The sequence below is a fragment of the Peromyscus leucopus genome, chromosome 7, assembly GCF_004664715.2.
Source record: "Peromyscus leucopus breed LL Stock chromosome 7, UCI_PerLeu_2.1, whole genome shotgun sequence".
Taxonomy (NCBI): domain Eukaryota; kingdom Metazoa; phylum Chordata; class Mammalia; order Rodentia; family Cricetidae; genus Peromyscus; species Peromyscus leucopus.
Window position 1 is genome coordinate 21631091 of NC_051069.1, and position 26429 is coordinate 21657519.

Sequence of the window (26429 nt, forward strand, 5' to 3'; positions counted from 1 at the left end):
AGAACACCCTCCCTGTGTGTCAGGACACAGCCTGGCTCTGTCATTCATCCTCTAGTCTAGAACCCCAGCCCTGTGTGTCAGGACAGAGCCTGGCTTCTGCCATTCATCCTCTAGTCCAGAGCCCCCTCCCTGTGAGTCAGGACACAGCCTGGCTTCTGCCATTCATCCTCTAGTCTAGAACCCCAGCCCTGTGTGTCAGGACACAGCCTAGCTTCTGTCATTCATTCTCTAGTCCAGAACCCCCTCCCTGTGTGTCAGGACACAGCCTGGCTCTGTCATTCATCCTCTAGTCTAGAACCCCAGCCCTGTGTGTCAGGACACAGCCTGGCTCTGTCATTCATCCTCTAGTCCAGAACCCCCTCCCTGTGAGTCAGGAAACAGCCTGGCTCTGTCATTCATCCTCTAGTCCAGAGCCCCCTCCCTGTGAGTCAGGACACAGCCTGGCTCTGTCATTCATCCTCTAGTCCAGAACCCCCTCCCTGTGTGTCAGGAAACAGCCTGGCTCTGTCATTCATCCTCTAGTCCAGAACACCCTCCCTGTGTGTCAGGACACAGCCTGGCTCTGTCATTCATCCTCTAGTCTAGAACCCCAGCCCTGTGTGTCAGGACACAGCCTGGCTTCTGCCATTCATCCTCTAGTCCAGAGCCCCCTCCCTGTGAGTCAGGACACAGCCTGGCTTCTGCCATTCATCCTCTAGTCTAGAACCCCAGCCCTGTGTGTCAGGACACAGCCTAGCTTCTGTCATTCATTCTCTAGTCCAGAACCCCCTCCCTGTGTGTCAGGACACAGCCTGGCTCTGTCATTCATCCTCTAGTCTAGAACCCCAGCCCTGTGTGTCAGGACACAGCCTGGCTTCTGCCATTCATCCTCTAGTCCAGAGCCCCCTCCCTGTGAGTCAGGACACAGCCTGGCTTCTGTCATTCATCCTCTAGTCCAGAGCCCCCTCCCTGTGAGTCAGGACACAGCCTGGCTTCTGTCATTCATCCTCTAGTCCAGAACACCCTCCCTGTGTGTCAGGACACAGTCTGGCTTCTGTCATTCATTCTCTAGTCCAGAACCCCTGCCCTGTGTGTCAGTATAGTGACATACAATAGAGTTTTATTCAGACATAAAGAAAGAGGAAATTATGTTATTTGCATCAAAATGCATACAAATAGAGGACATAATATTAAGGAAAGCAAGTCAGGCTCAGAAAGACAAGTGTATGCCTCTCTCATTTGTGGATCCTAGATAATTACACAATTCATATATGTCTTTATAAAACTTATTAATATGTACAGTGAATACATGCCAATAATTACCTAGCACACACACATCAGTATCATAGGGATTTTAATAGAATTGTCTCAGCACTTTAGAGTATCCTGACATGTTATCTCAATATGCCAGATGCAGATTATGACTACCTACATGTGTCATCATGTGATCCTGTCAGACTATCCCTCAAGGGATTACTTCCTCTTTCCTATGTCCTAGAGCAATGGTGGAAAGGTGGGAATTTCCTTTTAACCTTCCCCTCCATAACCTCTTATATATAGATAATTTTCACATCTGCTCCTGGCCCTCCTACATGCCCCATGACCTCTTGTCTCAATGACTCTAGAATCCTCCAGACTGATCTCCCTGTGGCTTTGTGGTTCTCAAACCCACTGTCCACGATGTTGTCTGAAGAGTCTATCTAAAATGCAAATCGCAGCATACCTGCCCTTGCCAAAGAGCCTTCAATGGCTCACTGCTGACAGGATGAGGTCCTAGCTCCTTCTGTGTACCAAAAAAAAACATCATGGTTGAATGCTATTCATTTCCCCAGTCTCCCTTCCTCCACTTCCTCTTTCACACCGCATTCTGTTCTTGCTCCCAGACCTTTGCCTGCCCTGCCCTCTGCACCTGGAATGTTCTTTAAGCCTCCACTAACATCTCATCCCTCCTTTCCCAACTCCCATCCACCCTGTCCCCACAAGGAAGTAACGCAGCCTGTATTTCTCTAAATACTCTAGGCAGATTTCTATTGTTGTACCCGGCACATTTCCTTTATAATTATTTTAAGGTATTTCCGTCTCCTCTAAACAGCATGCTCCCTTGTGTTCTATTGACAGATAGAAAACATTGAATAAATAACTAATTAATAAATACAGCCCAAGGTTTTTCCAACAAACAAACAAATAAGACATAACCTATTTTAAATCAAATCTCATGCTGTCTATTAGACAAGGATTAGGAAGAAGTACTTCAACCCTCTTTAGTCAAAAATATATAGACCAAATCCTGTCAAAATTAGACAAACGGGACCATTGAAATAATCTTACTTTGTTGAAACCAGGCTGTGAGGTTTTATTTGAGTTAGGTGACTCATTCTCTTGAAACTGACTTTTGTTTTCCTGCTCTATCTGCATATGGGTGTTTTTATGAAACTAAGTAGTTTCAAAGCCTTTTCAGATGTATATGTTATTTTTCCTTATAAATCCCTGAAGACACCTAAGAAGAAATTATAATCATTTCACACATGAAGAAAACAGGGCTGAAGGATTGTCATTTTTCCTACACCTGTGACTAATGTGTGGCTATGCAACTCCCAAGGCTTAAACCAGCTTAAACCAGCAACCTCCTCTAGCTTTTACCTTGCTTGCCTAGGACTACTCTCTCTCTCTCTCTCTCTCTCTCTCTCTCTCTCTCTCTCTCTCTCTCTCTCTCTCTCTCTCCATTCCATTCTTTATGTAATAATGTAATACAAATTGATTTGTGTGTCTGATATACTCTAGACTTTTTACAAATTCAGGCAGATTAGAGACGTCCCTGTGCCTCAGACATGCAGGCATGACTATGTTCTGTCGTACGCACAGCTACTCAGTCTGCCCCACATGAATTTGCTTGTAAGCCAGCAACACTTCAGCTAAAGTGGATCAGAGCCACCCACCCACCGCAGCGAGTTCAAGCTTAAGAATATTTTAAACTGTGTCTAGTTCAACCACTAATTCAGTACCTGAACATGCCTTCAGGGTAGTCCAAGCAGAAGATTCTCCAGGAATTACTTGACCATCTTGATTCACAAATCTCACAATTGCTAAAGATAATTCTAGTCAACTTCAAGCCTTGGGGAGACATGTCTCTATAAATCCATTCATCCGTCACTTATTGGTGATATTTTTTTCCTAGTTGTTAGTGCTACAAACTGACCTGAATCTAAATTTTGTGTCTGTATTGCTATTAGTTGAGACTCTGGCAAAAAACACTTAGTCTAGTATGCTCATCTATAAAATGGATCAAAATAAATAAAGCATGTCAACTGGCAAGTACTATAGTATCTTCAACAACTGCACAGAGTAAGTACTCAAAACTGTGTTAACTAAACCACTAACTCTTTTTGTCCTTGGTATGGTTTTATTTTGAGTGTGTGTGTGTGTAGGTGTAGATGTACATGCATGTGTGGGTGGAGGCCAGAGGTCACCCTGGGATACCTTCCCCAATCATTCTCCACATTGTTTTTTAAAGCAGTGTCTCTCACAGGGCCTGAAGCTCACTGACTCAGCTAGACTAGCAAGCACAAAGGATCTTCCTGTCTCTGCTTCCCCGGCGCTGAGATCACAGGCACATACCTCCGTACCTGACTTTTCCTGTAGCCCTGACCTCCAAACGCAGGTCTCAGGCTTGCACAGCAAACACTTTACCACCAGAGCCGTCTCCCCAGCCTCCACTGACATGGGTTTTAGCAGTAATTCCTTACATCCAGTCACCAGAGTTTCAAAGATAAAACACATTTAACGTAGTAAACAGAAGACAGATGACTTTCTTGTTAGGAACATAATCCTCTAACAACCCACTTGACCTTCTGTGACACATCCCCAGGCTGATAGGCCAGGGTAGGAACACAGCCTCGTAGTAACCTGAGTCATACGCATTTGACCTCTTCCTGTGTGGTAAGAGGTATTATTCCAAGTTCATCCAATCCTTGATCTCGTGACCAAAGCATAAATTGTAAATCTTATTGGAATGAATTTTGATAAAGCAGGGGTGAAACGAGAGGTTTCTTTGAAGAGTTGCTGTGTAAGAGACAGAGGACTGTCTCTTCCATCTACAGGAGTTCAGATAAATTTTCATCAAGCATCAGGAAATAGGACTCGTTGGGATCCGCCTCAAAATCGAGATTTCTGTTGTGCTAATGAGAAAACAGCATCATTATCTTCAGCCTTGGCCAAGTTGACACGATGGTACCATCTGTACCCAGTGGTGACTCTTTCATTTGCTTCAGTCTCAGGGGACTTCAGCAAACGTGTGTACCAGGGCGTGAGAGTGAAGCACACTGTCAAAGACCTCCTGGCAGAAAAGCGATCCAGGCAGACAAGTAGCTCCAGACTCGGTGTAAGTCCTGATTCGATTCCATCTGAAGTCCTGCAGGTTTGAAGCCTCTATTAAAGTTCCCTCTCTCCTCCCCTCCTTTCCTAACCTCTCCCACTCTCTCTCCCACCTCCTGGGTCTGATTTTCCTCACGAGAGAGACCTTCCTTTGCCTAGGACATGCTTCAGAACTCCTTTGACAGTCTTAGTGCTCCCTGCACGGACGACCTTTCCTTGTTGAGGACACCCATGTAACAGTGTCTGGGGACTTGATTAGTGGCATCAAGGTTTTGTGCTTGCACTCTTATTTGCTACACTCTCCCTGGTGTCCTCCTCACCCCATTTTACAACAGTTTTTGCTTCACTTTTGGAATGCTATGTGTATCGCTATTCATTTGCTATTGGTCATGTGACCCTGGAAATACAATGTGTTACTCTTCATGTCATGTAAGGAACAGTCCATAAATGCTAGCCCTCCTCCTTACTAAGGTGCCTGGTGTAATGGAATTACCATGAGTAGAGAGGGCACATTTGCCTGCCCGGGACCATCTGTGTATGTTACCCCGGGAAAGTCTCTGAACCCAACAAGAAATCAAACAGACAAAATGACCTTTAGGGTTCTTCATAATGTAAAAATGTCAGACTGTTCATCACCTCAGGGCATGTTTGTTTGCTGCTGGCAATGTGTCCAGAGCTGTGTGATCTAATTAGCTGGCTACTTCAGCTAGTGACAGTAGAAACAGTATGCCTGGACTTGTCCCCATCTCCCAGTCACCGGTTGAGAAAGGCTCAGGGCTTGAGGATACAATGCTGACCTTTTATATACATTGTATTCTACATCGGATAGATGTGATTCACAATAAATTCTCTCTGGAAATCCCAGGAGGTGTTTTGAGCTTCATTCCTATCTGTCAATCACATCTGTGCTTGTAGCTCTACTCTGTGCCTAATAAGTTGTACTCGGGCCTCAAAAACTGACCGGAGAATGGCAACAGTGTTTGGCTAACATGATAAGTTAATTCCATGCATTCTACTAATATAATAGCCTGAATGCTGGGCATAGGTAGATGACCAGAAATAAATGGAGCAGCCACAGGGACACACGGGGGAAGTACTTCCTCCAGAGCACCTGCTGACGTTGTTGGTACCACCTTCAACCCTGCTCCAATAGCAGATCCCTGTGACGTAAGTGATCAGCTTCAGAATCAACTTCTGCAGCAAGAACACCTTATAATGCGCATCCCTGCAGCCCTCCCTTCAAACAGCCTCTTCCCTTCTAGTTCGACACTCGGAGCTCAGTTTCTACAGAGAAATCTGAACAGCTGGGCGCCTTGTCTGATCCCCATTCAGTATTTCTCAGGGTGCCTGCTCAGAAGCATCTGGAGGGTGTGTTAAAAATATCATTACCAGACTGAGAGGGAAAACAGAGGGCGTGGGGTGGGGTGTTTCCGAATCTACTCAAAATGAACAATTTCCACGCGCAAATGATGGGGATTGCTCAGGCACAGCTTCAAACAAGAGAACAATTGACTTTTGAAACCTAACAAAAAGTCCCAGGAAAACATCAAATCAGGTGGACAAGAGGCACACACAAGGACACAACAGGCAGGGAATGGGCTTTGTATCAACACCGTGTGGATGAGGGTAGAACTCACACTTTTCGGTACCATCAATATCTACATACAGATAATAAGGCACAGTTACAGACTTCTATAAAAAAAAAGTGCCATATAAAAAGACAACAAGGCAGGCTATGTCCAAATGGTGAATACATTTATGTTTCTATAAACAAAAGACCTATAAATATCAAGACATAGATTTTGTCTTTTTCTCTCTAGTTTTTAAGTTTTTCTTTTTTAAGAGATAAAATAAGCATAAGAAGTAAGTCATATTATTTAAATATTAATATTTTATCAAATCTTTGAGGCTTTCATACAATATATTTTTATCATATTCACCCTCAATTCCTTCCCCTAACTCTTCCCAGATCCCAACTTTACATCCTTTTCTTTCTATAACCCACTGGGTCCAATTTCTGCTGCCCTTATACTTATGGGTGTGGGGTCATCCACATGAGCATGGTTAACCTCTCAGGGCTGCATTCATATAGAAAACTGACTCTCTCTCCCCAAGAAGCCATCAACTGTCCATAGCTCCTCTCTTAGATGTAGGGCTTATGAATTCCTGAACCCCTTTCCCTTCCATGCTGGGATGTTAGCTGGCTTCATCTTGTCCAGATCTGTGCAGGCAAACACAGCTGCTGTGCATTATGAGTACAGCAATCCTGTCATGCCCAATGGATACTGTCTTGCTCTGGTCCTCCTTTACCCACGGCTCTTACAATCTTTCCAACCCTCTCTTCTGCGATGGTCCCTGAGCCTTTGGAAGAGAGGGGTGATACAGATGTCCCATTTGTGTCTGAACGCTCCACACACTTCTTCTCTGCACTTTAACCAGTTGGGAATTTCTACAGTTAACTGCTGTCCACGGCACAAAGAAATATCTCTGGTGAGGTCTGAAAGCTGTACTAATTGAAATTCAATTTCACCTTAAAATACAGATTCTTGGGATTGTCACATTCATGAGGATGGGGCCAGGGAATGATCATTTTGACACTTTCTACAGTCTCCTTGAAAAATTCTTTGGCACATTGCTATTTACAATAAAGAATAAGTACCCTAGCTTCACATAGCACAGTGGCTTCTCATCGCTTATCTAGCTAAGCGACTGCTGTGGGCCTAGAAATGAGAAAATGGGAACCAGATATGTTGAGCACATAGACAGCCTGCTAAATACCAAATAATCTGGTAATAAGAAAAATACCTACACATAAAAAGTATACATTCATATAGCCAAACACTAAATGGAATGCTTATGACCAGACATGCAATATGAAAATAGCTATAATATTTATGTAAGGATGAATTGAGGTATATTTTCTGTGTAATGTCTCATTTCATGGGCACATGAATATACATCCTCCGAGATATGTATTTACGGTTTCCCATTTTACAGATGAATATGTTGAAAGTGAGATAAAGAAAGGGACTGGTACACTGGAGAGATGGTTCCGAGGACCTGGATTAGGTTCCCAGCATCCGAGTCAGGTGGCTCACAACCGCCTGTAACCCCAGCTCCAAAGGATCTTTCACCCTCTTTTGGTCTACATGGACACCCTCACACAGACACATACACATAATCTTTATTTTTTTTAAAAAAAAAAGTGTACAGTTTGCAAATAGTAGATTTGCTGAGTCTTAATTTCATATTTAAAAGAAAGCTCAGACTGGACTAAAATAGAATAACCTTTGACACATGAGAGAGAGAGAGAGAGAGAGAGAGAGAGAGAGAGAGAGAGAGAGAGAGAATAACTATCAGACAGAAAAAAAAAAAAGCAACAGGAAAGTAAGTCACCTCCAGCCGTGGTTTTGACAGGGCCATTCTAGGTGGTACAAATGTACCTTAACTCCACATTCTCACTGTATGCTCTGAGTACTAGAATCATCTTTCTCACTTTAGTGACGTTTAAGCTTCAGTGATTAAATGCGTAACTCCTATGTGAGCTCATTTGGACTTTAAGCATCTCTGAATTGACTTTACTATCTGTTTACTACTTAAGAATACTGAGAGATCTGTCTAGAAAGGTATTCTCATCAGTCACCACCCACTCTTAAGACCTATTTCTACCCCTGCTGTAAATGTAACTTGATGAGCAAAAATTGTGGAGCCCCCTGCCGCCAGCAGACCCTCACACACAGGGCTCTGATTTCACAAGCAGTACCGAGACTGCTTCCTTTCCTTCATACTGATGCATAAGCACACTGTGAGTCTTCAGTCTCAACTGCGTTTATAATAAGGAAACTACTCATGAGGCATGTTTAAAATTTTCAGCTGACAGCATGGCCAAGGACCCATGACTAATGGCCCCAACCAAAAACTGAACTCCCAAAGATCCTATATCAATCCTCTGGGACCTGTGGGTGGACACATGATTAAATATCTTGGGAATGGTTTACCTGCATGGGCACTTAATGCAAGCAGATGTGTGCTTTGCAAGGGCAGTTTTGAAAGGGAAACAGAGAGAAGATACAAGATGAAAAGACAAAGTGACCCCTTCAGCAGAGGTTGGAGGCAACAAATCAAGGAATCCCACATCTGCAAAAGCTGGAAGAAGATGGGTGCCTTGTTGAGCAGCACAGTAAGGACAACCTTGCCAAGGACCGGGCTCTGAATGCCTGGCCTTCAGGACCATGAGAACACATTGAGATGCTCTCACTGTGGTAGGCTATAGTTATCCTGGGAAACTAGTCCATGGATTGTGAATAATTAGGTCCCTCCCAACCAATATGCTTCCAGATGTAGTTATTAGATGCCCATGTCACCCACCACCTGGCTCCTTGTGACCACTCTCTGAATAAGGTGACACCGCTGTGGTTTCCATCTTTACCAAAAATTTCCTCAAGAACAACAACTCTCATGATTTTGCAGTAAAGTTTTGTAAAATATCATAAAAACAAAAATCTTGTATCAAGCAGGGTTTGCACAGAATCATTTCCATCTATTTTATCTGTTATACTGTGGCTTGACAACTGCTGTGTCTACATATTCAAATTGTGCATTTTCTTGATATTTCTTTTCTCTCGAGTGTATTTTCTGTCATTCTTCACTACTCCACTGGATTTCAGCCAGGATAAATACACACCACTCGCCAACACCTGGTACCCAAAAATATATAATTAGATTTCTGACCAATTAAATTTTTTGCAACTATACTACAATTGAATTCATAAAAGCTAATCATTTAATCATTTAACATTTTAAGGATAACACCACCAAATTCAATAAACTCTGTTATCTCTAGAACAAAGAGAAAAATCAATAAGCCTAATTGCCGGCATTTTTCTGTTCCATTTTGAAATTCAGTCAATGATTCACAGACTATTGAGCTCACTAATCAAGTTTTTCTTAAGCAATCATGAAGATTCATCTGGAATCACTAAATATACAGCAGCTGGCAGGAGGGATGGATGAGAAGCTGTTTGGAATTTCAATTGTGTGGGAGGGTAGGGAAGCACATTGTCCTGTGTGAGAGAGCTAGAAGGGCCTGGAACCATGGTCTGGCAGTTCATCTTGCCCACACCTGGGTGGATACGGTAGCAGCTTTCATCCTGAGTACGCCCACGGAAACACTGCAGTCAGTGACACTAAGCAGATACCAAGGTTCGAGTTAATATTTTACATAAACATGGGGAAAAATAAATAGAAATATCTGGCTCCACTTTTGAAAGCCTTTAACTGAAGGAAATGCCAAGAACTATTCCATGTAGAAAACATTTGGGCTATGCTCTCTTGAATTATGCATAAAACAAATGAAAAACAAAAAACTTACTTTCACACACTGTGATCCTTTCCTATCAACCCCAAGTGTTAGCTTCTCAAATACCAGTTATTATACCTCCGATCTCTTTCTACCCAGTCCCGAATCCTTCTACTTCAATTTGCTAATTAAATCTCGGTCAAGGACGTTCAGGATATGGCCATATTGTCAGCTGAAGTTCGTGGTTAATAATTTGTCCTAATCATTTTTCTGGTGAAAATGTTGTAAGTAGTGGAATGGAGCCTGGCAGAGGGTCAAAGTGAGTTCTGAACAGAAGGCAAATGGGTACCGTGCAGCATCTGTATGGCCTGGAATCAATGAACATGTTTGATCTTTGGTGAGAGGCGTGAGAAGGCTAACTGCAGGACAGGTGTCCACTGGCTAGCTCGGTTTGGGGGACTGTCTTTGCACCAGGGCTTCAGTGGGAGGTTTGTTTAGTTCCCTGCTCAGCTGCTGCTTTGCTCTGCCAATCACATGCACACTCCATTTACCACCGAGTATAAACCTGTGACATCCAGATCTTTAATTTGCATCTGGATTTCCTGTGAAATAGTAAGGGGGGGGGGGGGGGGGAGGGATATGCAACTGGAAACCATATGTGATGTCATCTCAAAAGTTTCTTTGATTGCCCTGAAACTTTGGAAAGTGTACTCTCTTCTGCCCCTGGAGAAAGACTGCTGGGGACTTAGTCTGTTTGTGGCCCTCACTGTGGTCAGTTAAAGTGGTTTGGGGTAATCTCATTCTCTTTTCTTTTTTTCTTTTTCTTTTTTTTTTTTTTTTGAGACAGGGTTTCTCTGTGTAGCTTTGCGCCTTTCCTGGATCTCACTCTGTAGACCAGGCTGGCCTCAAACTCACAAAGATCCACCTGCCTCTGCCTCCCGAGTGCTGGGATTAAAGGCATGCGCCACCACCGCCCGGCTCTCATTCTCTTTTCTAAGCCTCAGCATCCTTGTCAGTAATTAAAGTTGAACCATTTGCCTGGGACTGAGCTCATCTCAGCATCATTTTTATTTTTATTTATCTCTATGTGTGTGCAGGTATATTAGTCATGTTTGTATGGGTACACATGTGTATGGGGGTATGCACGCATGTATGCACACGTGTATGTATAGAGGGCAGAGGGGGCAACCTCAAATGTGATTTAGGAGCTCCTTGAGGCTGTTTCTTACCAGGCTGGAACTCACCATTGTGCAAAGGCTGACTGCCCAGGGTACCCCAGAAAAGCATCTCTCTTCACTTCTGTAACTCTGGAACTACAGAATCCTATCCCCATGCCCATCTTTTTCCTGAGGACTGGGGGATTAGACTCAAGTCCTGGTTTCAGGGCAAGCACTTTACCAATTAAACCATCTCCCCAGGCCCATTCATTTCTAAATAAATTGTACTTTATATATTTGAGATTTGCAACATGATGCTGAGATAACATGTAGATAGTGAACTGGTTACCATAGTGACACATCTTAACATATACACAGATGAATACATACAAACACACACACACACACACACACACACACACACACACACACACACACACATCATTGTACATAGTTACTCTTCTGTGACAAAAGCCATTCCAACGTGTTTCTATGACAAAGGTCCCCAACAGTAAAATTTTGTGAACCACATCCCCAATACTGGGCATGTCAGACCTTTAGACTGGTTCTACCTAGTTCCTCCTTTAGACTAGAGCTCAGTATTTCATTTATAAGACCTCTTCCTTCACTCTCTTTATCTTGGTTATTCAATTTCAAATGTTCTTATCAAGTTATTTAGCATTTAAAATAGTCTCTGGCATCTTGGGAGATGGCTTGGTGGGTCCTGGAGACCAGAGAGATGGCTCAGTGACTCATTGGGGAGCATGCTTTTCGGTATGCATGAGGACTTGAGTTTGAATCCTATCCACTCAAGTAAAATCTAGGAGTAGGGGTATCCATCCATAATCTCAGTGCTGGGGCCAGGGAGGGACGGGCAGAGATATGCAGACCTATGGGGCTCACCAATCAGCCAGGTTTGCCAAGAGCCTCTGTCTCAAAATGATGATGATGATGATGATGATGATGATGATGATGATGATGATGTAGTAGAGGGGCTGAGGAGATGGCTCAGTGGTAAAGAGCTTGCCTCACAGGCATAAGAACCAGAGTTCCTCTGCCCTAAACTCTTACAGATGCCAGGAAGGTGGCTACTGGCCTTTAACTCAATCATCAGTGGGCCAACGCTGGAGATGCCTGGAGCAAACTGACTATGAGGACTAGCTGTATTTTTGAGCTCCTGGGTTTGGGTTTGATTAAGAGACCCTGCCTCAGTGAATAAGGTGGAAGAAGTATGTACACGCAGGTGCACACTCTCAAACACAGGTGTGCACACACACACATGCAAACATGTGTGCAAACACACATACATATCACAAACACACCTGTATATCTCACATGAGAAGGAGGTGGGGGGGAAATGCCTGAAGTCAATCTCTGGCCTCCACACATGCATTCACAGATAATGCCACACATACATGCTTATGCACACGCACACCACACAGTAGATGAATAAAGAAATAAATCTAAATCTGAGTCCCTGAGAAGTAGCTTGTCCCCGGTGTGCAGCATCTGTGAGGTAGTGTTGGAGTTCATTGTCACTCAGGAACCAGCTGAAGTTCACCTAAGACAGGAAGAGGCATGGTGAAGAACTTAGGCTGTGTACAACTAGATCACCTCAATCCACACCTCAACTCTGCCATCTACAAATCATATGTTTTGCTAATTCTGCCTCACTTTTCCTTAAACCTTGCCAAGGTTATCATAAAGGCCACCGTCAATATTTGCCATGGCCTTAGCGCAGCATGGATGCTCAATAAATGCAGTTTCTATTAAGTATATACTGCATACAAGGTTCTGTGCAGGGCAAGAATTAAAAGCCATGTGAGAAATCCCTTGCCCTGGAGCTCACACAGTTCTGTTGGGGGTGGCGGAGGGAGGGACTGTATCTGAAGAAAAAAAATTGTTTTGTCCCGAGTCCCAAGAGTGATTGTGACTCTCAGCGAACACTGTGCAGTTTCACACTGAGGGATGCATGGACACGTAGCTGGAGAGAACATGGGTGGTGTGTCTTAAGCTAGGGTTTGAAGGAAGATGACTCAGGTGAGCAGTGGAGTCCAACAGAACGCATGGAGGGGACAAAGGTCAAGGGAAGGGAGAGCCCCACCCACCAGTCTGCCCCATGAAACAGGTGAACAATTCTGCCTGCAGAGCAGAAAGGTGAGAAGGTGGGATGCCAACCCTTCAAAACTTGCATCCAGCCCTGCCTAGGATAGTTTCTCCAATACGCCTTGGAATCCAGAGATGTCATTTTCTGCTTTAATATTTATTCCATTGCACTACAATTGTTTGCTGTCCTTAATCTGCACCCCACCCCACCCCCCAGCTGATTAATGTCTTGCTATCTCTGCCTGTCCCTTCTGGATGAACGGCAGTGTGATAGAATGGTCAGGGGTTGTCTTTCAGAGTTACAGATCAGGCTCAGGCTCCATCAGTAGAAGATAAACCTAATTTCTGAGTCTCAGGTCTGTCCCATAGAAGTGGAGACAGCAATACCCACCATAGACGATGATATCAATGATATGAGTGAAATTAGGCTATTCTATAGAGCACCTGGTACAACACGTGACATGTCCTGAGGGCTCAGCATGTGGTAGCTTTTCTGGACGTTATAACAGTTGGCACATGGCACCACTTGATAAGCCCCAGAGAAAGTAAGTACCAACCCCAGGCAGATACACACTCGATTATGGGGTGTTCTGAGAGCAGGCCTGGGTATCAGCTATCCCCACCCTCGTTACTATCATTTCTAAAATAATGGAAACATGTCAAACCATTAACTCAGTAATTCAGAAAGAAATTACTTACTGAGTGAATGAAACAGAGAAATGGCAGAAGAGGGGGCAGCAGTCTCAAATTTTGTTGTTTGAGATTTTTTGTGTTTATTTTAATTGAATAATTATACATATTTGTAATACAGTGGGATATTAAATATACACGTATACAGGAAATGTGACTGGTATGGCTGGCATATCCACCCCCTCCAACACTGGCCATTTCCTTGTTTAGCTTTGTAGAATACACAGTCAGTTGTCAGCCAGCATTTGATTCTGCTGGGCAATGAAACTCTGGGGGTGTGTCTTCTACTCCAGTGGTTCTCAACCTGTGGGTCAAGACCCCTTTGCAGTCAAATGACCCTTTTACAAGAGTCACCTAAGGCCATCAGAGAACACAGGTGTTTACATTACAACTCATAATAGTAGCGAAATTACAGTTATGAAGTAGCAACAAAAATAACTTTATGATTGGGGGGGTCACCACAATATGAGGAACTTCATTAGAGGGTCACGGAACTAGGAAGGTTGAGAAGCATTGTTCTTTTCAGGTGCACCCTCCTTCCTACCTTTTAGCCACGCTCCTTCCCTTCTCTCTACACATACCCCACTGGCCCTTCCCAGCCTCTGGTAACCACTCTAGAAGATGAACCTGTATTTCCAGACATGACTGAGAACAAGTAGTATTTAACTTTATTCCTGACCTATTTCATTTAACATAATGGTGTCTAGTTCCATCTGGGTTGCCAGAAATTACAGGGTTTCCTTCCTTTGAGGGTGAATAATATCCCATGTGCATATACACCATATCTTCATGCACCTGTGGGTAGCTCAGCTCACTCCTGGTCTCAGAAGGAGCAAGCTTACTTGGACACTCATCCAGTGTCACCCTCTTCCCTTTTGTGGGTCAAGACAGCCACAGCTGAAAATGTAATCTAACAGCTAGAGCTGAGATATTCCGACTGCTTCCCAAATATTCCACCTCTTTCCTACTCTTAATAGGGATTTGGCTTATTCATCATAAACTCCATTTCATGAAAAGCCTCACTTCAGATGGCAGAGAGAAGACCAAAGCCGAGATTTGCTACCAACTGACTAACCTGAGATGACTTCCTGAAACTACTGCTCCTCCGTGTGAGAGGGTCTTGTGAGAGGTGTACAAGGGGGGCAGGGGTCAGTGTTCACCGCAGCTCAAGGTGTCCCCTTCTCCCCACTTGGCAGAACTGTTTTTCTTCCTAACTCAGTATTTTCTCAGACCTCAAAACATGTTCCACCCATGCCCCAACACACACACACACACACACACACACACACACACACACACACACACACACCAAGCTCTAACTCCTAACCTCCGAGGTCAAGCTTAAGCCCCTCTGTATTCTGAGAATGATAAATCCTCTTTCCTCAAATTAAACTTTTTTTTATTAGTTGGGTTTTCAAGGAAGATGGAAAAAATAAAAAAGCATAAAGCACAAAAACAATCACATGACCTACAAATAGCTTGACACTAATTTTAATATCTGGTCAAGGACTGGCACAGGAGGTACAATTGAGTTGATTTTCATCCCTTATCTCCATCATCATCATATAATAATAATAACAATAATAAATAGTTGGATGTGGTGGCACATGCCTGTTTATCCCAGCACTGGGGAGGTGGAGGCTGGAGGATCAGGAGTTCAAGGTCATCTTCAACAACATCACGTATTGAAAGCTCCATGAGACCCTGTTTCAAACACTAATCATAATAGCTGTCATTTACTGGGCTCTGAAATAGAGACTTTACAAATATCCCCATTTCTCTGTAATGATAAAATGTATTTATTTATCAACAAGAGCTCAGCAGCCTCCAAAGGAAATTAGACGATGGAGTGAAGAATCAGGTAGAAATCTACAGGGTTTAGATTTGAACCCAGATTTATGGGACTCCAAAGCTTTTCTTTCACCTCATGTGTTACCACCATATTTTTAAAGATAGGGTCTCATGTAGCTCAGGCTAGCTTCAAATTCACTATGTAGCTGAAGATGACTTTAAACTTTTACTGTTCCTTCCTCCTCCTCCTCCAGAGTTCTGGATTACATATATGCACCACCATGCCTGGTTTTTTAGTTCTAGCATCAAGAAATTTCTAGCATTTGTACATACTAGACTAGAATTCAACCATCTGAGCTACTCAACTATACTGCCTTCTTAGGTATATATATATACAAGGTGAGACAAGGTTTGGAGTCACCCCTACTTTTCAGGTCTTCATACCAAGCTTCAGACTTCATACATAACGATGGGTTCCAATCTTTGCTCCCTATTACCCATACTTAGCATTGCAATGGGTTATGTTCAAGGAATGGCCCACCCAGCCCAGACCAAAACCAGACACTCCTTTCCTGTGATTCCAATACATTTTAGAAGAAACTAAACCCCCTACAGTTCCCATTTCCTTCATCAGTTTTCTCTAATTTGATTCCAGAATCTGCTGCTAACATCAGTCCATGTTCAGCATTCCTATCTCCCCTAGACCACTAGATCTCAGGGGCCTCTCCACAGTCCCACCCAGTGTATAATATAAACCTCTTGGTCCAGAATCCATTCATGACACACACGGACCTTGAAGAAGCTTCTTTTCCATTCTCTTAAAAATCCCTGGGGCTCACACAACCCATTTCTCTCTGCAGAGAGAAATCTATTTCTTGTCTTACAAGCTTACCCCCTGCTGCGTCTTGTGGTTAAAACTCTGATTTGAGGAGCTGATGTGGTTCATACTTCCTCAAGAAGGCAAAGGACCACACGAACTTCATTCCCAGATCAGCTCCCACTTAGGGAAGACTCCTGGACATAGAGTCCCTGAAAACCCATCCCTTGATGTTATCCTACTCCCGTGGTATCCAGAATTCTCTCATAGTTACACACATGGAAGTACATTCCTCATTTTTGATGTTTTATTAGCATATATTAATTAATTGTACATGAGTTTTATTGTGGCATTCTAGAACATGCATGTATTTTTATCATACTCACCCTATTGTCCTCCCTAGTCCTCCTTCCCCTCCCACTGATCTTCCTCTTCCCAATTTAGTCCCCTTCTACTTCCTTGTCTTTTCCTTTTTGAGTGACCCAATGATCCTCCGCAGTGTTTCTTATAGACACACAGGTGAGGGGTTGTTTGCGGGCACTGGGGCAACTTTTCAATGGCTCGACTATAAAGAAAATGTCTCTTTTCTCACCTACCAACTATTAATGGTGTATATTCATTAACATGTCCTCAGGGAAGGCGTAGGACCTCATGAGCTCCTTCCCGCTCTGGACCAGGATGTTGGCAGACTGTATAGATCTTGTGCAGGTAGTCACATCTGCTGTGAGTTCAAGAATGCAGCAGCCGAGTCATGCCTGAAAGTTAGCCTTGGCAAACATAACAGTAGCTAGAGAAAGAGGAAGATGGCATGCTTCTACCCTCCCTTCTTATGGAAATACGGGAAGAGAATGGAGGATGCAGACCACCAATGCTCTCATTTCCTGGGACCCTATGCAAAAGACGAATGGAACTCTTTCATGCTATGGAACTCTAATTTCAATCACAATACACACACACACACACACACACACACACATACACCTACTAAACCTTGGAAATTTACACACTAGTCGCATTTTAATGACTACACTGACTAGCAACAGCAAGCTGGAAGGAGCAATGGAAAACACAAGTTTCCAAACTGATCACCCACATTTTAAAAATGTGGGCTTCATCACCTAAGTTCACAGCTACCATCAGTGTACAAATGCCATATAGAATCAGGGGTTGTAAATTTTTGGACAAGGTGCCCCAAGCTCTGGATGTTTATGAGTGCAAAAGAGTCAATGGTGTGGTTATTAAAGGATATACCCATGCATTGTTCTGATTTTCTAAAACTAACCATTAAATTTATATTCACCTCTGTAACTCTCATAAATGGAAGCAATCCTACCATGTTTTTTGGCTTCAGTAAGATTATCTTGTTTGCCTAGGCACAACTAACTGTCATCAAATGGCTAATGGGTGTTTAATTTTGTTACTGTTCGGGGTTCTTTGTGTTTTCTTATGTTTTTATTTTTCCTTGATGATTTTTTTCCTTATATTTTGAGAAATGCCTCATGTTTGGTTACTAAAGTTATTGAGAAAGATTCAACTTTTAATATATTTATTTCATTTTACCCTACTTTTATTTTTTAAATTTCCCACAGAAAAATCCACTTCTTATTATTCATAAGTTTTCATAAGTTCCTAATAAAGAGAACCCATGTCTAATCAGAGAGAATCTCCCTCACACCTTTTGCTTATTCTCAAGGCACAATGTTAGGCATGTTGCTTATTAGCATTTCTAAAGAACCCCTTTCATGACCCTAGAAATTAAAAAACAACAACAACAACATTTTCTGAGCATTCAGTGCCTTGTAAACACAAAATGCAGTTGTTTGAATTTAGGGATACACATGCTATGGTTGGTCTTCATTTGAATGAATGCTTTATTTTCTAAGGCTTTCCAAACTGCCTTTTGTCTGACTTTAATTAGACCACTGTCCTGCCCTGTTTGGAGAACTGAACCACATTTGCAGAGCTTTCTGTGGTCCCCACCCAGCCACCTGCTCCTTCACAATTACAGAAAAAAAATTTTAAATAATAATAAAAGCGAATCTTTCACAGGGAACTTATTTTCTCAGCTGTTCTATTGGTTCTGTGGAATTTTCTTTTTTAAATGTCATGAAATTTAAAATCATTCCCGGTGGTGAATTTTTTCACGCAGCTTGCAAAAATAATCAAGTTTTACAGCAAAACAACCACGGCAGGTCCATCTGGTGGGACTGCGGTTCTGCAGGGTCTGTGCTGGCCCCAGTGCTTCCCAGGCCCTCTGGATGCTCTAGCTTAGCTACATAAACACAAACAGCATTTCAAAGGCACACCAAGAGCCGGGGGTATAAAAATATGTTTCATTTTGTAACTTAGGCAACAGCGATCACTTTCTCACAGAGACAGCCTGGACATAATTTTGTGCCAAGCAGGAGAGCTGTGAAAATAAAATTTTAAGAAACTGTCAAAAAGTTGGAATTCTGTAATCGTGTGAGCTTTCCAGAGGACATAAAATAGCTCATGGCTCAGAAATTTAGACACTTCAGAATCATATTTTTTTTCAAGCGTTTGAGATTAGCCGTAAAGATATAAGGTCTGACATCCATTTTAATATTTATTAACTAATTGCCTTAACTACAAAAACAAGCCATTGTGCAACTTCCAAAGAGAATGCACAAGTAGAAAGCATACCAATTGTGCAGTGGAAATCTGTACCAATTGTACGGTGGAAATCTACAGAAGTCTCCCTGCCCCTTCCCCGCTGCATTCAAATTCACAAGCATTCTTATACATGTTTGCTGTAACAACTTATTAGACCCTAAGTTGATGCATCAGAGTAACTGACTTCAGCATGTATGTTATAAAATGACTCACTATTACAAAAGCAAATTCATGTTTTCACGATAAGTTCCTTTCCCTCAGAATTATAACATGGTTTCACCCTACACTTTACCTATGTGTTTTTGAAAGCTTTAAGACAAACACTTATTCCTTTTATATCAATGAGGTAGTCCCTAATGTTACCCAGACTAGCAAGAGTGAAGACACACCACACAAAGTGAGGCTTTGTAAACATGTCTGTAAGGATGTTTCACTATTCCTTCCTCAATGAAACATTAATACTGGCCTTAAGATTGGACCTGCACAATATGCCATTAAACTAAGTCATCGAAGAACTTACAGGCTTGTAACCTTGCAACTAGGAATGTCCTAGTTCCTCTGGGGGTGACTGATGGTGAAGAAAAGATGAAAATAACCCCAGGAATTGTATGGCGGCCAGGACAGGTGGCCAGGGCAGCTTTCAGCACCTACAGACATGAGTCAGCCTTCCTGATACATCATCTAAAAGAATATCAAACAGACAGATGCAGACAGAGTGTCATTGGACACCCTGCCCGACTCTCAGCATCAGGTCGCTGCTGCACTCTAACAGCTGTACACTCACTCTACCAACAACTCCAGACCCACGGCTTCAGCATCAGAATCGGTGTTCCAGAACAGCTCTTCCATAATGTCTACGCCATGGAGACTCTGAAGAATCATTGCCCACTGGTGGACAAAGTCCAACCACTTAGCAGGGCTCAAAGGCCCTTTGTAACCATGCTCCTGCATCTTCCTCCGGCTTCTCATCACCATTCCTGTCTTTGCACTTCCTGCTTGCATGTCCATATCTCAGACATGCAGCTGCAAACATCCCAAGCCTTGCTTTTCTTCACAATGACACATTCTTCTCCAATCTACTTAGGGATTTACTTTCATCTTTTCAGACTAGATTCAGGTGCCATATGTATGTGATGACATTTCAAATCTCATTCTCTCAAGACAGTCAGTCACCCCAACTTTGCCCTTGCTTCTCTACCAACACCAAACTGTGGTTAAATAGATCTAGATTAGAACCCAGGCTGTGTCGTGTGACCTTGAACAGGTCAAGCTATAGACTAGAGGATACCTTATAAGGTCATCTGAAGATTAATGGTGAGCACTCACTCAGTGAGAACACTTAGCACATTGAAGAGAACTCAAACAAGTCTACATAAGTGACACATATTGTCACTAAAAATGAGTGACATGTACATAATGCCTGATGTAGAGCCTGACAAGAAGTAGCTACAGGAAGTGTTGGTTCCATCATCCCTAACTCTTATTCCAAATACTGCTCTAATTACCCCACATTTGTATAACTACTGTCCCTGTGAATCTATATGCTGACTAAAAAATATCCATGTCTTCTTTGTGTTCCTGAAAATTACTACAATCCTGGAGCACAACAGGCACGTGACATATTTTTATGTGAGCAACAAAATGAAATGTCTACAGCCTCTGAGCAGGCTGCTTTCTGCTTCTTACAAAAAAGCCAAGTTTCTCCTTCCCAGTGTTCAGTTCATGGGGTTCCTTGCACCTGGGAGCTTCCTGGCCCCCTCAGGCTTCGAATTCAAATTCTCAGCACACTCACTAGCCTGATTTCTAATCTCCCACTTGTAGAGAGTAGGAACACGCCGTTGTATCGCCTGAGCTATGTTTCCTGCCTATGGATCTGCCTCTTACTGCTGCCTAAGAAACCACCTGGCTTTGGTTGTTTAAAACCATGATCGTTTCTTGCCGTTTTGAGTGTCATCTGGATCTTCATTTGCTGTCGCCCAGAGACTCCTCATGCAGTTGCATTTAGCTGGAGTCTCAGGTGAAGCGCATGGCCAGGAGCATTCTCCCTTGCCTCTCTGGTAGTTGGTGCTCCTGGCTGTTGGCAGGATCACCTCCCTTTGACTTCATACAGTCTCCTGTCCTCCCTTCCTGAGGAAGTCAAAGGTAGTGACTGAAGCAACCTTCAAATCCCCTAGAGGCCTAGGATCTGAAACTTACATGTCCCTTTGGCTGTATTTTATCAGTCAACTCAAACCACAACCCACTACCCTAAATTCAGGAAATCAGTGACTCCGCTTCTCCAGGGTGCGGAGCTTCCAAGAAACGGTAGCCATATTTTATTTTCACAGGTGGCTTGTCTCCTTAACAATCTCAGGTCCTAATCTGAGCAATTATTTTCTCCTGGCACCTTCGAAGCCCTATGGTGGTTTTCCACATCAGGGGTGGCCAATGAACTTCATGATTCTGTTGAGGAACTAGTACACAGAACTTGTTTAATACAATGTCCTTGAGAAGTCAATGAAGAGTGATTCTTGAGGGACTTGAGTCTCCCGTTTTGTTCTCTGATTTACTGGCTGGTTGGTTATGAGCACTTAGCTTCTCCCATGTTTAGTGTCTTCTTTTGTAAACCAGAGACAATATCTGCTTTCTAAGGTAGCGATATATGAAGTAATTGGCCCATTGCAGATGCTCATAACTGGAATTTCTAGTCATCACACAGTGTTTGTCCTGTTTGTGATTAGTTGTACTGTACACATGGTCCACAAGTGAAATGTGCTTCAAATTTCGCAAAAGAAGTCAGATTCATTAGAAGATGTTTGAGGTAGTGTAGGCACCATATAAGATATGACATGGATTGGATTTCCCTGGGTTCAGCAACATATTTATGACATTAGTGCATCCAGTTCTCTGTGCTCATTTTTATTTCCCAGGGGGAGAAAGTGTGCCAGCCTAACAGGGGTAACCATTTAAAAGTAATGTGTGTTGACATCAGCATAACTTTACATTCATTACAAAGTTGAAGTGAAATCATGTGACTTGTGATGGATCTAAATTCAGATATTAAAACGTGGTGTTAGAAAGTTATATCACTAGATCAACCTGCCTCCCAAGCATGGATATGATGATAGTGAGAAATTAAATGTGTAAAGTGTTGTAAATACTTACTCACAAATGGCTATAATCATTACTATTGAAGCATCAATATCAATTAAGTTTAAAGAGATACTTTACAAATTTTGTAGTTATATTTAAATGGATTTAACAGTGCAAAGTAAACATTATGCCAGTGAGAGGTCTTTCTTCGTATATCCCACTATATTCCTTCAACTATGTTGGCACCTAAAAATATTATAGTCATAAAAATGGCAATAAATGTACTCAAAGGAAACTTCTAATCTTATCACTTTACTGCCGTGGTGACCTATTAGTTCAAATTAACTCATTTTCATGGAGGGGCTTTTGGGGCAGCTGTGAGGCCGCTCTGCTAGCTACAGGAAGTTGCAGATCGGCAAATTTCATTCAAATATAAACCTCTAAATTTGGCTACCTGGTATTGCAGGATCCTGTTGTTTGCAGTATGCAAAATAAAAATTATATACCATCTTGCATGGTCAAAAGCTAGGGACTCTGAAATATCAAATCCAATGTTATCGGCAGAATGAGAAATAACTGAGTGAATACAATGTATTGAACAAAGAATAAAGGGAATGAGCTGCCCCTTCACATGGAGAAGGAAGCTTGTCTGGCCTAGGCTATGCTCTCCTAACCTATGAAATCTGAGAATGAGATGGAGAAGTAAGTCCTGATCCTTAAATCTGTCCAGTGAAATCCTCCCCAGTCACACAAGGCTCTTTCTTCTTTGTTCTGTGAGGTGAACCGAAGAGACGTGTTTTAGTGTTGGTTTTAATATGATTCATTTGGATAGTTCCTGGCTATAGAGGGGACACACACCGTTTATAACTACAGAATAACTAATTCAATAAAAGTGGTCTATAACAAGATTCTAGTGCCTGGTTGTAAGGATTCATCAAAATTCGTCAAAACACATCAAATCATATACTTAAGATCTATGAATTTTAGTACATGTCAATGACGCCTGAATAAATCTGGCCCCATCAAAGTGAAATGTCACTGAAAAAAAATCAAGAAAAATATATGTCCTGTGTGTGTGTGTGTATATATATATATACCCTGCATACACACACATCTCAGAAGTATGCAATTCCATCTGACACTTTTGTGAGCTTGCAAATGATTATATAATTTCTCTAAATGTCCCTAACTCTCCTTTAAGCTAAATTTCTCTAAAATAGTGATGAGTTTCTATTTATATTTTCAAATTATTAAAATTCTTGGAAGGCAGCCTGATACGGTGGTGAAGAACTAGAAATCAGAGTCCCTGGTTGGATCCACCCTCTGCCACCACAACAACCTGCCCCAGAAAGAAACTTGTGTGTTCCTTCAGTGCCTCAGCCCTACAGTCAGTAAAATGAGAATAATGATACTTACCTTCATGGATGTTTTTAGGACAAAATCACTAAGTGAGCCTTAAAATAGAATTTACCAAGACAAAAAATATAAAATATCAACTAAAAAAAAAAAAACTCCATATGGATCTGGGGAGCTGGTTCAGTCAGATACTTGTCATATAAGCCTGAGATCCTGGGTTTAGATGCTCGGCATCCACACACACACACACATACACACCCCCAAAAAAGATAGTCACCACAGCTCATGTATATAACTTCAGTGCTAGGGGTGGAAGGGGGCAAAGATGGGAGGATCTAGGAGCTTGCTGGACAGACAGCTTAGCCAGATCAGTAAGCTCCAGGTTTGGTAGAGACCTTGCTGACACTTTGGCCAAATGAGTGAGCTCTAGGTTCAATTAGAGACCTTGCTTCATAACCTAAGGTGGAGGGCAACTGCCAAAGACACCCAACGTCAACCCGGGCCTCCACTCACACATACATGTATGTGCACATGCACCAACACACTCCTGTGCATAAATAAATATTTTAAAACTTAATGTATGAGTTAAGCAGCAAATTACAATTGAATAATTAGTGAATCAAAGAGGTCTGAAGAAATGTATACCAATCTCTAGCAAATAATGAAGAAACACAAAATCATGGATAGAGGGTAACAAGAGGTGGTTGTAGAATACAGAGGCTAAAAGTAGAAGATCCAAACTAGGGATGGAGTAATATTTAAGGAGATCGTTGTTCTAAATGGTCCTAACCTGATGAGAGACGTGAAACCTCAGACATACATATACAAAGCATACCCTGCACCAAGCAGAAGAAATGAAAGCTTGTCACACAGCATCACTTTAAGAATAATAGCAGGCTTCTTAACTGAAATTATGGAAACCAAAGACAGTGGGCTTATGGTTTCAAAGAGCCAAGAAATTAAACTAAAAAGTTCTGATTGCAAAACCAGGATTATCTTCTAAGTGCAAGGTCAAAAGAGGTGACACTTGTAGATAAATAAAATCTGAAATCGTTTACTAAAGAAAAACACATTAAAGGAACTTTCTAAAGAGTTGCCTTTGGAAGATGAAACTAGTACAGAAAGTCTGGTAGAATACTGACCAGAACTAAATCTAATAGAGAATTGCTTAATGTAACAGTGATGTCTAAATTGTGGCTGCTTAATTTTAAGACTAAAACAGACCAAGGTGTAAGAAAATGCCATAGTACAATGGCAGTGAGAGTGAACATTATTGAGCTCCTGTCTTTCAGTAGAAGGTTTAAAATATTGTTTGGAGGCCTTATTAAATCGGTGTGGTAAAATTTTATGGGTGACCATAAAGCATGGAAATAGTGTATACTTCCCACAGTGGGAGCAAGGTGAAATTATATAGAGGGAAAGAACACAAGAGGCTTCTTTTTGTTGAGTTATAAATAAAATTAACTAGACTCATAATTGGTAGAGCCTCCCGGTATTAAAATTGGGTTTGGGCAGGAACAGTGCCGGTATTTCCATGGTAATAATTAAGATTATGTAGAAGGAGGAAACGAGTGAGATGTTCAGAGTTGATGGTGATGGGAGGGAAAGATGGGGGACCTTGAGAGGAGAATTGTAGAAGCCACAAGGGTCTCTGTCAGCGGTGAGCAGCCTGGCTGCAGCCCAGCATGGTGCAGAGTCCCGGGGGCTGATGAGTGATGCTGACGGAGAAGCCCATGGTGCTCTGGGACCTAAAAAGTGTCCAGAAGGCCCAGGCATCAAACTGAGCTTTCATTCACAACATCATCCTTGCCCCCAGTTCAACCAGAGAAAAGAAGCAGAAATGGGAAGGTGAGGCAACAGGAGATTCAGCCAGAGACGCACCCTGAACAGCTACCAACCCCAGCACAACCTCACCTTGCTGAAAAGGAGGCTGAGACAGAAGTCAGAAGGTATCAGAGGTCCAAAAAGTCCTCCTAGGAGAGACACTGACACAATTAGAAACAGAAAGGAATTGCTGAACAGTGGGGTCCTGGCAGCATGGGGAACATGTGCCCAGACCCAGCTCATTTATGATTTAGTCAAACAAATGTTAGGGGACCCTGATCTGCACCTATCTGGTCACTGCATCTCTAAGAATTCCTGACTGCCACTTAACTAATTTAGGGTGTCAGCACACTCCTGTACTCCCAGCAGACAGAAGCATGGGCCTGAGTTCAAGGCCTGATTGGACTACATAGTGAGACCCTGTCTCAAAAACAAAATTGTATTATACTCATCCTCTCATGGCTTCACAGTTTGAGTTACTCACCAAGAACCTCAGTTTTGTTGTTGTTTGTTTTGTTTTGTTTTATTCATCTATTTATTTTACATTCCGGCCACAGCCTCCCCCATCCTCCCCTCCAAGTCCCTCTCCCCTATTCCCTGCTCCCACACCCCCAACCCCTTCCTCTTCCATCTCCATCCAAGAAAGGGCAGGTCTCCTATGAGTATCAATAAAATCTGGCATGTCAAGTTGCAGTAAGACTAAGCATGTATTAAGGCTGGGCAAGGTGACCCAGTTTGAGAAGCAGGGTCCCAAAAGCCAGTAAAGGAGGCGGAGACAGCCCCTGAGAACAGCGGTTTTAAAATATTCAATAGAAAATTCCATAGATAAATAATTCATAAGTTTCACATTGTATGCCATGCTGAGTGGCAGATCAAGTCTCGGCTGCTCCAGCGGGTCCTGCCCAGGAGATGAATGTTGCCTTTGTCCAGTGCGTCTGCACCATAAATGCTGTGTGCACTCCAGTCACTGGGGAGCCTTCTCCCTGGGATGGGGAGGTAGCTCGGTGGTAGAGTGCTCATCTGGCATGCACAGGCCCTGGTTTGACCTCCACTCAACAGAGCAAAAGGAGAGATGCTTCTTGGTTACCAGGCCAACACCACTACATCTCAGTGTTTAGAGGTTTGAGCCACCCTTGTTCCACTTAATAATTACTCCAAAGCGGGAGAGAAGTGATGTTGGCAATTTTATTACAGAATTTGTATTAATTCTGCCCTATATTCTTATTAACAATCTCTTACTCAGCCCAATTTACAAACTAAACTTGATTAATATGTGTAAATAGGAAAAACATGGTATATCTATGCCTCAATGATAAGAGGGGACTAGGTAACC

The 26429-nt window shown here is 42.5% G+C and overlaps 1 protein-coding gene across 1 annotated transcript in view; it reads left to right on the forward strand.

Annotated features, from left to right (window-relative positions):
* Positions 1-3958: 3958 nt before the first annotated feature.
* The window catches only part of C7H11orf53 (chromosome 7 C11orf53 homolog), a 31648-nt gene continuing 9177 nt past the window's right edge, over positions 3959-26429 (forward strand). Inside the window, exon 1 of the mRNA XM_028865117.2 lies at positions 3959-4357. Within this exon, the coding sequence (XP_028720950.1) occupies positions 3989-4357 (369 nt within the window). The 5' untranslated portion in view covers positions 3959-3988. The remainder of the gene's footprint in view (positions 4358-26429) is intronic.